Source organism: Erinaceus europaeus, chromosome 13 (genome assembly GCF_950295315.1).
Source record: "Erinaceus europaeus chromosome 13, mEriEur2.1, whole genome shotgun sequence".
Classification (NCBI taxonomy): domain Eukaryota; kingdom Metazoa; phylum Chordata; class Mammalia; order Eulipotyphla; family Erinaceidae; genus Erinaceus; species Erinaceus europaeus.
The window spans coordinates 40,665,189-40,678,543 of NC_080174.1; the positions used below are offsets into that span (position 1 = coordinate 40,665,189).

General features: G+C 42.7%; 1 protein-coding gene across 1 annotated transcript; it reads right to left on the reverse strand.

Annotated features, from left to right (window-relative positions):
- Nucleotides 1–97: 97 nt before the first annotated feature.
- Nucleotides 98–12,064, reverse strand: AUNIP (aurora kinase A and ninein interacting protein). The gene is made up of 3 exons (XM_060205571.1): nucleotides 11,858–12,064; nucleotides 4,591–4,729; nucleotides 98–1,373 (listed from the first exon to the last, which is right to left on the reverse strand). The coding sequence occupies exons 1-3, from the start codon at nucleotides 11,936–11,938 to the stop codon at nucleotides 565–567; spliced, it is 1,029 nt and encodes a 342-aa protein (XP_060061554.1). The 5' UTR covers nucleotides 11,939–12,064; the 3' UTR covers nucleotides 98–564.
- Nucleotides 12,065–13,355: the final 1,291 nt, after the last annotated feature.

The window sequence follows — 13,355 nt, forward strand, 5'->3', positions numbered from 1 at the left end:
AGCCAGAGATTTGGGTATTGTGTGTGTGTGTGTGTGTGTGTGTGTGTTGTGTGTGGGGGGTAGTATCCATAAAAAGTACTAAGGACCAGGCATTAAAACAGAATTACCATGCACAACAACCCAGGGTCAGACTCCCAATCCCTAGCTTGAGGGAGGAAGCTTCACAAGAACAGTGGAGTTGTGTAGATACCAAGCCCCAGCAATAAACCTGGCAACTAAAAAAGAAAAAGGGGGGGGAGCTATGTCCTATTCAGGCATCTGAAAGGGCAGAGGGTTCTGTGAGCTCTTTGGTGGAAAGGAAAGCAATTGCCCTGCCTCCAAGCTCACTAGAGATCATTCAGGGAATTTACCAGCCAACTGTTCTTTAGGAAAAAGCAAGATGTGAATCATATCACCACAAATGGCACCAACTGTTTTGTTTCCACAAAGAAAATGCTCAATTATACAACAGTTCCCAACAGCTCCACCCCATGCTTCCTACCCGCCCAAACATACCCCAAAACATTTTCCTATATTGAAGTCATTTCAAGATACGTTCAGAACCAAAATATCAGACATTCAGATTTAGTGTCTAATGACTTGATTTCCTTCAGAATCCTGGGTAAAGAGCACATCTGACTGCAGACTTAATTGAGTGGACCTATACTGGCATTTTGCCCATGGGCTGTTAGGATACTGTCCTAAGCCCTGATTCTGGTTGTTGGTTACATCTTGAAAAGGAGATCTAGCACTATTGTGGGCAATCACCTGCTGGCCCTGCGAGTCCTCAGTGAAAAGCTGACTCCATGAGTCTCTGCCATTCTTTTCACTGTCCCAGGAAAACACAGAAACAGGATAAGGGTTTTGCTTCACTAATTCTGTATTTTCTCCACTCCAGGAACCCTTGCATGTTTGAAGGAGGACAGAAGTCTGCTTGTTTTCTTTGGCATACACATATTCCAGTTTAGTCCTGTCCGAAGGCTGAGGGTCCTTATCCTTAGGAAGTTTAGTATATTTCTCCACATCCTGACAGTTCTGTATCTTACATCTATTTAGCCTTTCCCTTTTCCAAGAATCATCATCTCTTTTTTTATCCAGCAAGCAAGAATCTTCCAAACTCTGGATGAAAGAACAAGCTTTACTCTCCCCAGCACAAACTAAAGTATCAGGATACAGCACAGTCAAAAACGGGCTTCCCATTCTGAGGTCATCAAAAGTTTTGAGGGACTGAGGAGAGAATCCAGCTTCCTGGATATCCACAGGAGTTGAAGTGGCCAAAGGAGATGCCGTGTTCTGAACTAGATGGCCTGGCTGGGTTACATCTTTCTTAGACTCTTTGTTGGTCTGACTTCCTATAGGAGATAAACCACTCTTCTTGTCACCATTTGTCTTTCCTAGTAAAACAGACATGAATATACATTGTTACCCAGGAAATATCTGCTCTAAGCATGATATAGGTGGCTTTTCTAAAATGAAGGTCAGCTACTCCCACTACCTAGTGCAGAGATGATATTCACATACCTTTCTAACTGATCTTTCAATCTTGCTTTCCCCCTTGAATGAATGACTGAAAGGTAGGCAGAAAGAAAGAGACCATAGCACTGAAGCTTCCATCAATGTGGTAGGGGCCAAGCTAGAATCTGAGTAACACATGGCAAAGCAGCACACTAAGTGTGAGCTATTTCTGAAACAGATTTTACATTCTCTACCCAGATATATGGTCATTTCTGTGACCTATCTAATAAACTCAAATATGGTATTACAATTAGTCTACTTCTGTAGTCTACTTCTGTTGCCCTTGTTTTTATTGTTGTAGTTATTGTTGTTATTGATGTCATTGTTAGATAGGACAGAGAGAAATGGAGAGAGGAAGGGGAAGACAGAGAGGGGGAGAGAAAGAGACACTTGCAGACCTGCTTCATTGCCTGTGAAGTGACTCCCCTGCAGGTGGGGAGCCAGGGGCTCAAACCGGGATCCTTATTTCAGTCCTTGTGCTTTGCACCACATACGCTTAACCCGCTGCACTACCGCCCGACTCCCGACCATAGTCTACTTCTATCAAGTTATCATATGTAGGAACATGAGTTCTGCTTTTATTTTTAACTAATGTGGTTTCTGCTAAATAGTGACCCTGGCCAAATATATACTCTTGGATATTATCCTTTAAGAAACATACTCAACACAGTTTTTGTAAGATCTCAAAAATTAAACTACCATTCAGCTCTTTAAAAATTCTGGCTATGGTGTGAAGAATGTTGAGGGCCCCCCACCCCCCAAACATATAATAGAGAAGGAAGCTAGCCAGGGGGATGGCAGAGGATATGGTTGAGTGCATGTTACCATGCTTGACAAGAATCCAGGTTCAAGCCCCTGACCTCCAGCTGCAGGGGGATGTTTCACAAGTGCTGAAGCAGTTTGCAGGTGTCTCACTTTCTCACTCCCTAGTGTGTGTGTGTTTGTGTGTGTTAACTGGATAGAACAGAAACTAAGAGGGGAAGGGTAAGACGTATACCCTCGCAGGTAGGGAGCAGGGGCTCAAACCCAGGTCCTCGTACATGGTAACAGGGTGTGTCACTGCCCAGCCCCCATTTTGCTCCCTCTCTATCCCCCTTCCCCTCTCATTTTCTCTCTGTCCTATCAGGAAAAAAAAAGTTTTAAAAAACTACTGGTGTGCAGTCTGTCCATTTTAACAGCACGGAATGGAATGTGTTCTGCTTTAAGAAAAGGATGGGGAGGCCTGGAAATAGCTCACATGATAATGTGGGTGCCTTACCATGAGGCTTCAAGTTGGAGCCCTGGCACCAGGGAAAGCTCCATGAGAGGTGGAGCCGTGCTGTGATATTTCTCTTTCCTCTCTCCCTATCAAAAAAAAAAAGTGCTGCTGGGGACTGAACCTGGAACCTCTTGGTTGAGATTCCAATGCTTTATCCACTACACCACCTCCCAGACCTCTCTCTCCTATCTCTCCCTCCACTCTTAATTTCTCTGTCAAATAATAAAATTAAAAAAAAAAAAATACTGGGGGGAAAACATCAAAAGTTAGAAACTCTTTCAAATTCATCAACCAGTAGGAAGCTTGCTCTACAAGGCCTTGTCTACTCTAAGGCAGCTAGTCCCATGAGAGACATACAAGCAAAGGAATGTCAAAGAATAAGACACATGCCAATGTTATGCCAACCTTTCCAAGAAAAAACAGCATCTCTAATGCGTATCTAACTTGAGAAGCTTCACCCAAAAATATCTATTATAAAACAAAAACAAAAAAAGAAATTAAGGGAAAAGAGAGAACTAGAGCCTTTCTCTGGCATATGTAATGCCAAGGAGCAAACTCAGGACCTCATGTTCAGAGTCCAAGGCCTTACCTACAGTACCAGCTCCTGAGTCAATTATCAGTCTTACATATCCAGAAATCTAGTGTGTGTTAGAAGACAGGACTTATATGCCTGAGAGAAGTCCAATTTCTGGCACCATCATATGTCAGAGCTAAGAAATGTACTGATTTTCTCTCTCATTCACAAAAGTAATATATCTTAAGATTCATTAAAAAAAAAAAAAAAAAAAAGTGATCCAGGAGGTGGCGCGGTGGATAAAGCATTGGGCTCTCAAGCATGAGGTCCTGAGTTCAATCCCCGGCAGCACGTGTACCAGAGTGATGTCTGGTTCTTTCTCTCTCTCCTATCTTTCTCATAAATAAATAAATTCTTTAAAAAAAAAAAAAGGGAGTCGGGCAGTGGTGCAGCGGGTTAAGCACACGTGGCCCAAAGCACAAGGACCAGCATAAGGATCCCGGTTCCAGCCCCCGGCTCCCCACCTGCAGGGGAGTCACTTCACAAGCGGTGAAGCAGATCTGCAGGTCTCTATCTTTCTCTCCCCTCTCTGTCTTCCCCTTCCTCTCTCCATTTCTCTCTGTCCTATCCAACAACAATGACATCAATAACCACAACAATGTTAAACAACAAGGGCAACAAAATGGAAAATAAATATAAAAAATTTTTAAAAACAACTTGTTAGCGCAATGGGTTAAGCGCAGGTGTCACAAAGTGCAAGGACCGGTGTAAGGATCCCGGTTCGAGCCCCCGGCTCCCCATCTATCGGGGAGTCGCTTCACAAGCAGTGAAGCAGGTCTGCAGGTGTCTTTTCTCTCCCCTCTGTCTTCCCTTCCTCTCGCCATTTCTCTCTGTCCTATCCAACAATGATGACAATAATAACTACAACAATAAAACAAGGGTAACAAAAGGGAATAATAAAAAAAAAACTTATACAGACTACTCATCAGGGCCAATCCAAGACATATACTAAGTTAATGGCATGTCATAGTTCCCTTTTGCATTCCACCACCCCCCAAGTATATTTTCCCTCACTGTTCTGGCATGAAACATAAATATTTAATATTATACTGTGAAAAACAAAAGTATTATAAAGACATATATATATATATTGTTTTTCAAAAGCAGATGATTTATTGTTTTATAACCTCATAAGTAAGCTAAATTTAACACAGTGCACTCATGTCTTCATTTCTCATGAATGTTCCAGCATGATGAAATTACATACACACACATATACACTCGGCCTTCTGTCTCCTTGGTGTTCCCAGACTGGTCACTATACCTGGTTGCAAGGTGAAGAAAGAAGCAATGCTGGTTTGTCGGATGCCTGTCGGTGGAGTTCTTTGAGTAAAAGAAGGCTTGGCCTTTCTCTCTCCTGGAAAGAGTGTTATCAGTTTGGTGCCTGAAGTAATTAACTGTGTCTGAAGGGTGAGAAAATGAAAAACAATCCATTAGTACAAAAAACAATTATAAGACAGAAGATCCAATAAGCATCAGTAATCCTCTTGGAACCACACTGGATCCTGGAAGTTCACTCAAATCTTTCTCCAAGTTTGTGCTATACATTATCTTTATTTCCTTTCATACTGATGCTGTTTTTCTTGGGAATCACAAATGACAGCTCCATCTTTCTGCTTCCCCATGTTAATCAGTAAGGCTGATTTTAGGATTTGATGAATGAGTTCCAGAGATGATGAATTCTCTGTATTTACAGACATTAATTTTACATAAGCAGCAGTTGACACATTTTCAATAGATTTTTAATGGTTATATAGTGGTTAAGAGCACACGGCTTGGGTTCAAATCAATTTCTGTTTTGATTTGAGGCAGGACAACCAAATGAGAGAAAAGTTGATTTGGCTAAAATTTGTAGTGTAGACAGTTTACCCAGAAATCTACCAGGGATCCCTTTGGTATATTACTGAATACTAAACTGCATATGAATTAGGTGACACCCCATAAAAAAAGACAAAGAAATGCTGGGAATTGCAAGCTGGACGATCCCCAAAGCTCACAGTAGGCTAGTGTTCCCACTAGTGAAAGCAGACAGACCTCCATGAACACCAGGGTCATCCAATAATGCTCACTCCTTAGCAAAAGGTTTATGCCCTAAAAAATTTAGAAAAAAACATAAGTATGAAGAAGGGGGCCAGGCAGCAGCACAGCTGATTAAGCGCACATGGCGCAAAGCAAAGCACAAAGACTGGAGTAAGGATCCGGGTTCCAGCCCCCAGCTCCGCAACTGCAGGGGAGTTGCTTCACAAGCAGTAAAACAGGTCTGCAGGTGTCTATCATTTTTTTCCCCGTCTTCCCCTCCTCTTTCGATTTCTCTCTGTCCTATCCAACAACAACAGCAATAACAGTAACATCAGGGAAAAAATGGCCTCCAGCCCCAGTGGTAACCCTGGAGGCAAAAAAAAAAAAAAGTATCAAGATTAGAAGCCAACTACCTGCCCAAACAAATCAATATTCTTTTTTTTTTTTTTTTCCTCCTCCAGGGTTATTGCTGGGCTCGGTGCCTGCACCATGAATCCACCGCTCCCGGAGGCCTTTTTTTTTTTTTACCCCTTTTGTTGCCCTTGTTGTAGCTTCGTTGTGGTTATTATTATTGCCCTTGTTGACACAATTCGTTGTTGGATAGGACAGAGAGAAATGGAGAGAGGAGGGGAAGACAGAGAAGGGGAGAGAAAGATAGACACCTGCAGACCTGCTTCACCGCCTGTGAAGCGACTCCCCTGCAGGTGGGGAGCTGGGGGCTCGAACCGGGATCCTTATTCCGGTCCCTGCGCTTTGCGCCACATGCGCTTAACCCACTGCGCCACCGCCCGACCCCCACAAATCAATATTCTTTAAAGACAACCAAATCCTGATACACAACAATGTAGTTCAATTGTGTTATTTCAGCATGCAATAAAGAATCATTTCATATGTGAGGCAGTAGGAAAACATCCTAGTGAGGTAACAAAACAAATACAGAAATGTTATGGGTGACAGAATCAAGAGAAGAAGAAAAAAGGACTTTAGAATAGTTACTATAAGTATACTCAAGGACTTAGAGGGAAACAGACATAAGAAGAGATAAAAAATTCACTAAATAGACTTAATAAAACATTAAAGATTATGGAAGAAAATAGCAGTGAACCCTAAGCTATATATACAAAAGCAAAGAGGAAAAACAAAACAAAATTTAAAGTCTTGAGGTTTGTAGGGTCTCAAGCATGCATATTAAAGAGATCAAATGTATAATGAAATAAAAGCAAAAATTTTTCCAAAGTTGATGAAAACAATCTATAAAGAAGTATTTTTATATTTTTTTAAAAAATCACTTTTTGGGGCCATGTGGTGGTGCATCTGGTTGAGTGAACACGTTATAGTGCACAAGGACCCACGTTTGAACCCCCAGTCCCCATCTGCAGGGGGAATGCTTTGCAAGTGGTGAAGCAGTGCGGGTATCTCTCTGTCTCTCCTTCTCTATCACCGCCTTCCCTCTTGATTTCTGGCTGTCTCTATCCAGTAAATAAAAATAAAGATAATAAAAAAATTCTTTTTAAAAATCACTTTATTAAAGACATGGTGATTTACAGGACAGAGTAGTATTTTTCAATGATGGCCAATAAAAGATCTCCCACTTTACTTAGTTTTTGTTTTTTTACAAATATTTTAATTTATTGGACACAAAGAAAAATCAAGAGGGAAGAGAAGACAGGGAAAGAGAAAGAGAGGCATCTGCTGCACTGCTTTACCTTTTATGAAGTTTCCCTCTGCAGGTGGGGAAAGGGTGCTTGAACCTGGATCCCTGCACACTGTAATGTGTGTGCTTAAATGGGTATGCTACTACCCAACTCCATATACTCTCTCACACTGTGACCTTGCCTCTTCTCCATCAAGTGGTGTGGTTCATATTCTCTCACCTTGAACTGAGGACTCTATAAACAAAGTTTACCTCAAAAACAGAAACTATTAATAAGGCAAAAAACAGAAATAGTCTTATAGGCCTTATGATAAGCCATAGACTAGGTATTAATAATTCTTACCAATAAGAATAACCCAGTTTTTTTCCACTGCTTGTCCACTACCAAGCATGGTCTTGGGAAGGGCTTGTCCCATTCAGCTCTGCCCTAGTGTAGCACCGCTATCTAGCTGAAGTTGGCATCATGAGAAATGATGACATGAGTGCACTGTGTTAAATTTAGCTTACTTATGAGGTTATAAAACAATAAATCATCTGCTTTTGAAAAACAATATATATATATATGTCTTTATAATACTTTTGTTTTTCACAGTATAATATTAAATATTTATGTTTCATGCCAGAACAGTGAGGGAAAATATACTTGGGGGGTGGTGGAATGCAAAAGGGAACTATGACATGCCATTAACTTAGTATATGTCTTGGATTGGCCCTGATGAGTAGTCTGTATAAGTTTTTGTTATTATTATTCCCTTTTGTTACCCTTGTTTTATTGTTGTAGTTATTATTGTCATCATTGTTGGATAGGACAGAGAGAAATGGCGAGAGGAAGGGAAGACAGAGGGGAGAGAAAAGACACCTGCAGACCTGCTTCACTGCTTGTGAAGCGACTCCCCGATAGATGGGGAGCCGGGGGCTCGAACCGGGATCCTTACACCGGTCCTTACACTTTGTGACACCTGCGCTTAACCCACTGTGCTAACAAGTTGTTTTTTTTTTTAACAATTTATTTATTCATGAGAAAGATAGGAGAGAAAGAAAGAAACAGACATCACTCTGGTACATGTGCTGCCGGGGATTGAACTCAGGACCTCATGCTTGAGAGCCCAATGCTTTATCCACTGGGCCACCTCCTGGATCACTTTTTTTTTTTTTTAATGATCTTAAGATATATTACTTTTGTGAGAGTGGGAGTCACTTCACAGGCGATGAAGCAAGTTTGCAGGTGTCTATCTTTCTCTCCTCTCTCTATTTCTCTCTCCTCTCCAACAACAACAACAATAATAACTACAACAATAAAAACAACAAGGGCAACAAATGGGAAAGTAAATAAATAAAATTAAAGAAATAAAAAATTTTTAAAAGGTCAACAAAAGGGAAAATAAATATAAAAAAATAAATAAATAAAAGAATGTCTTTGTATCTACGGTATATCTCTTTTCTTTTCCATAAGATCATAAACAGGACTATAGTCTCCTGGGACTGTTATGGAGCAGGTCATCAGACAGCACTCAAAAAAAAAAAAAAAAACATAAAAAGGATGACATGATAGTATACATGGAAAAACCAAGGAATCCAGCAAGAAGCTTTTGGAAATCATCAGGCAATACAGTAAGGTGTCAGGCTATAAAATTAACATTCAAAAGTCAGTGGCATTCCTCTATGCAAACACTAAGTTAGAAGAAATTGAAATCCAGAAATCAATTCCTTTTACTATAGCAACAAAAACAATAAAATATCTAGGAGTAAACCTAACCAAAGAAGTGAAAGTCTTGTATATTGAAAATTATGAGTCACTACTCAAAGAAATTGAAAAAGACACAAAGAAATGGAAAGATATTCCATGTTCATGGGTTGGAAGAATTAACATCATCAAAATGAATATATTACCCAGAACCATCTACAAATTTAATGCTATCCCCATCAAGATCCCAAGCACATTTTTTAGGAGAATAGAAAAAATGCTACAAATGTTTATCTGGAACCAGAAAAGACCTAGAATTGCCAAAACAATCTTGAGAAAAAACAACAGAACTGGAGGCATCACACTCCCAGATTTCAAACTGTATTATAGGGCCATTGTCATCAAAACTGCTTGGTACTGGAACATGAACAGACACACTGACCAGTGGAAATAGAATTGAGAGCCCAGAAATGAGGCCCCACACCTATGGACACCTAATCTTTGACAAAGGGGCTCAGACTATTACATGGGGAAAGCAGAGTCTCTTCAACAAATGGTGTTGGAAACAATGGGTTGAAACATGCAGAAGCATGAAACTGAACCACTGTATTTCACCAAATACAAAAGTAAATTCCAAGTGGATCAAGGACTTGGATGTTGTTAGACCACAAACTATCAGATACTTAGAGGAAAATATTGGCAGAACTCTTTTCCGCATAAATTTTAAAGACATTTTCAATGAAACGAATCCAATTACAAAGAAGACTAAGGCAAGTATAAACGTATGGGACTACATCAAATTAAAAAGCTTCTGCACAGCAAAAGAAACCACTACCCAAACCAAGAGACCCCTCACAGAATGGGAGAAGATCTTTACATGCCATACATCAGATAAGAGTTTAATAACCAACATATATAAAGAGTTTGCCAGACTCAACAAGACAACAAATAACCCCATCTAAAAATGGGGGGGAGGACCTGGACAGAATATTTACCACAGAAGAGATCCAAAAGGCCGAGAAACACATGAAAAAAATGCTCCAAGTCTCTGTCAGAGAAATGCAAATAAAGACAACAATGAGATATCACTTCACTCCTGTGAGAATGTCATACATCAGAAAAGGTAACAGGAGCAAATGCTGGAGAGGGTGTGGGGTCAAAGGAACCCTCCTGCACTGCTGGTGGGAATGTCAATTGGTCCAACCTCTGTGGAGAACAGTCTGGAGAACTCTCAGAAGACTAGAAATGGACCTACCCTATGACCCTGCAATTCCTCTCCTGGGGATATATCCTAAGGAACCCAACACACCCATCCAAAAAGATCTGTGTACACATATGTTCTTGGCAGCACAATTTGTAATAACCAAAACCAGGAAGCAACCCAGGTGTCCAACAACAGATGAGTGGCTGAGCAAGTTGTGGTATATATACACAATGGAATACTACTCTGCTGTAAAAACTGGTGACTTCACCGTTTTCAGCCGATCTTGGATGGACCTTGAAAAAATCATGTTGAGTGAAATAAATCAGAAACAGAAGGATGAATATGGGATGATCTCACTCTCAGGCAGAAGTTAAAAAACAAGATCAGAAAAGAAAATACAAGTAGAACCTGAAATGGAATTGGCGTATTGCATCAAAGTAAAAGACTCTGGGGTGGGTGGGTGGGTGGGTGGGTAGAATACAGGTTCATGAAGGATGATAAATGACATAGTGGGGGTTGTATTGTTAAATAGGAATCTGGGGAATGTTATGCATGTACAAACTACTGTATTTACTGTTGAATGTAAAACATTAATTCCCCAATAAAGAAATAAATTAAAAAAAAACATAAAAAGGGTGTAGGGTAGATAGCTATGCAAATGGATCTTCATGCCTGAGGCTCCAAGTCCCAGGTTCAATGACCGCCCCCCCAAAAAAAAAAAAAAAAAAAAACACTGAAAATAATTATGGACAAAGTCCTGCCCTTAGTGGGTCTTTGTTTCTGTCCTCACAGTGACTTTACCATTCTGAGGTTTTTTTGTTTGTTTTCTTTTTTCATGTAGAGAAAGAGATTCCACAGCATTAAAGCTTCTTCTAAGTGGGTCTTGGCTTCAACCTGAGCCCCCTATGGCAAAGCACAAACACTATTTGGGTGAGCTATTTTGCTGGGCTCTCTTAAGCGTTTTTTGGGCCTTCATTTTTCGTGTGTAAAATGGGTGTCAATAACCATACAGGAGTGTCATGTCATACCTTTTTCTGAAGCAACTAAGAGAATCTTGTACATGTGCCAGATCTTGGTGCAATCGCCAACCCTGTCTACCTGGATGAGCTGGGGTATCCCGGTCCCCGGAGGGATGCCACATGCAGCGCCTGAGTACTGAGTCAGTGCTAGCACCCACCCCGTGGATACTCAGTAAAAGCCTGTGTCCCATGTGGTCCGGGAGGTGGCGCAAAGATAAAGCTTTGGACTCTCAAGCATGACATCCTGAGTTCGATCCCCGGCAGCACATGTGCCAGTGTCTGGTTCTTTCTCTCTCCTCCTGTCTTTCTCATTAATAAATAAGTAAAATCTTAAAAAAAAATAAAAATAAAAAGCCTGCGTCCTCCCGTCCCAAGTTCTGAGCAGGAAGAAGCGGTAGCCCCGCCAGCTGTCAACACTCAGGTTCAGAGGACGAGGGTTTCCCCAACGTGCACCTGCTCCAGCACTGGGCTCCGCGCTCCAGAAAGCTGCTCGGAGCTGACTTTCTCTCCACTTTCTCCCCACAAACTCGAACCCCTGCTGATAGTCATTTTCTTTCTTTCCCTCTCCCTCTCTCCCTCAATTCTTTATTTATTGGAGACAGCCAGAAGTCGAGGGGAGCGGAGGGTTGATAGGGAAAGACGCAGAGACCCCTGCAGCCCGGCTTCAACACTCGCAAAGCTTTTCCCCTGTAGGTGGGGACCGAGGGCTCGAACCCGGGTCTTTCCGCACTGTGATGTGAGCGCTTAACCAGGCGCGCCACCGCCCGGCCCTCAGATTCTCTCTCCACTCCCCACCCCCGCCGCCTCTTGCTCCCCAGGATCCCCAAAATCCAAGTTTCCTCCCCTTCCCCATCCCCTCTCGCTCCAAACCCCCAAAGCTGTTCCGCGGCTCCCTCCTCACCTCCCCGACACCAAGTCCCCGTCTCCTCAGCCCGTGACCTGCCGACCCACCTGCATTTTCCGCCTCTTCAGCGCCGCCGCGTCCAGCCACACGCCGCAGGCCTCCTTCTCCTCCGGGGCTCTGCGCCTCATGGCCTCCAGGCGGCCCGGGACACCCGCACAGGCCCGGGACACTGGCACAGGCCCGGATCGCCCGCCTAAGCAAGACGCCGCCAGGCCCCGCCGCGCCAGCGTTTGGATCTCGCGCCAACACGGGGGGCGGAGCTACGCCAGGCCGCGGGCACCGCCCCTCACGTCAGCGTCCAGCAGGCCCAAACCCCACCCCTTCTCCAAGCCCCGCCCACTCGAAACAAGAACCTGGCTGTGAGCTCATTGATCCTCTAGTGCTTGCAGCATCTTTGCTTTTATGAAGCCCTTGCCTGTACTCCTAAACGGTGACTTCCTATTCGCGGCTAACTTCAACTCCAGCCCAAGGGAACCACCAAATACTTTCTCTAGACTCACATGTTCTCAATATTTCACATAAATGGGATCATATAGCCAGCCAAGAAGATAACTCAGCTTGTTAGTGCACCAACTTGCATACATGCATACATGTACCACCTAATGCCAGAGCTGAACAGTGTTCTGGTCGTTCTCATAAATAAGTGAGATCATGCAATATGCCTCACGGTCTCAGATCTTTTTTAAGAGTCCTTTCCCTAAAAAGACTGGGTGTTTACTTTCACAACTTTGCACAACAGATAATCACTTAATTTTTGCTGAGTTGCACTTTCCTTTGGTAAATGTAATAATTACTTCTGGGCTCAGGTATTCTTTGACTCTTGGCTGAATACTTATAATCATCCCTGAGGGTTCTCTGATTCCAAGGCTGGGGTTCTCAACTCTACACTAAATGGTTAACTATACATTCAAACTTACAACTTTTATCGTCACCCCCGCCCAAACAATCCTATATAACTTGAAATCACATGGAAGAGAATTTAGAAAGTTTTTTTTTTTCTTTTTTGCCTCCAGGGTTATTGCTGGGGCTCGGTGTCTGCACCAGGAATCCACTACTACTGGAGGGTTCCCCGCCCCTTTTTGTTGCCCTTGTTTTATCATTGTTGCAGTTTTTATTGTTGTTGCTTGTCGTATGCTTTACATTGGCTTGTTCTAGCCCTCCCCCTCCAAGAGAATTGGATGAGTCCTGTTAATTTCGCGGGCCTGCTTGGCCCCGCCCCAAGAGACCCTGGGAGAGGGTTCCGGAGTCCAAGAGTTCCTGAGTTCCCCAGTGACTGAGTTCCTGAGTTCCGGAGTTCGAGAGTGCGAGGGTGCGAGAGTTTCTGAGTTGGAGAGTAAGGGAGAGGGTTCCTGAGTTCCAGAGTAAGAGAGAGTGCTTGCGCCGCCGCAAAGAGACAGCAGAGTTCTGTTTGGTGATTAGTTTGTCTTAGTTTGTGAATCGTTGTTCCTGAATAAAGAAATACAGCTGCCCTGCCCAGCCGTTGTCTCCGCGTCTCTGTTACCCGCCGTGAAGCAAGCCAGCCCGACCAGAGCCTCCGAATTTTAA

What these genes read in the sequence shown, in the direction of transcription:
- AUNIP (XM_060205571.1), bottom strand. Translation starts at nt 11,938, where the DNA reads ATGAGGCGCAGAGCCCCGGAGGAGAAGGAGGCCTGCGGCGTGTGGCTG. An exon ending in TGAAGAGGCGGAAAATGCAG is followed by an intron (nt 4,730 to 11,857) that starts GTGGGTCGGCAG and finishes CTCACCCTTCAG; the next exon opens with ACACAGTTAATTACTTCAGG. An exon ending in TTTCTTCACCTTGCAACCAG is followed by an intron (nt 1,374 to 4,590) that starts GTATAGTGACCA and finishes CTGTTTTACTAG; the next exon opens with GAAAGACAAATGGTGACAAG.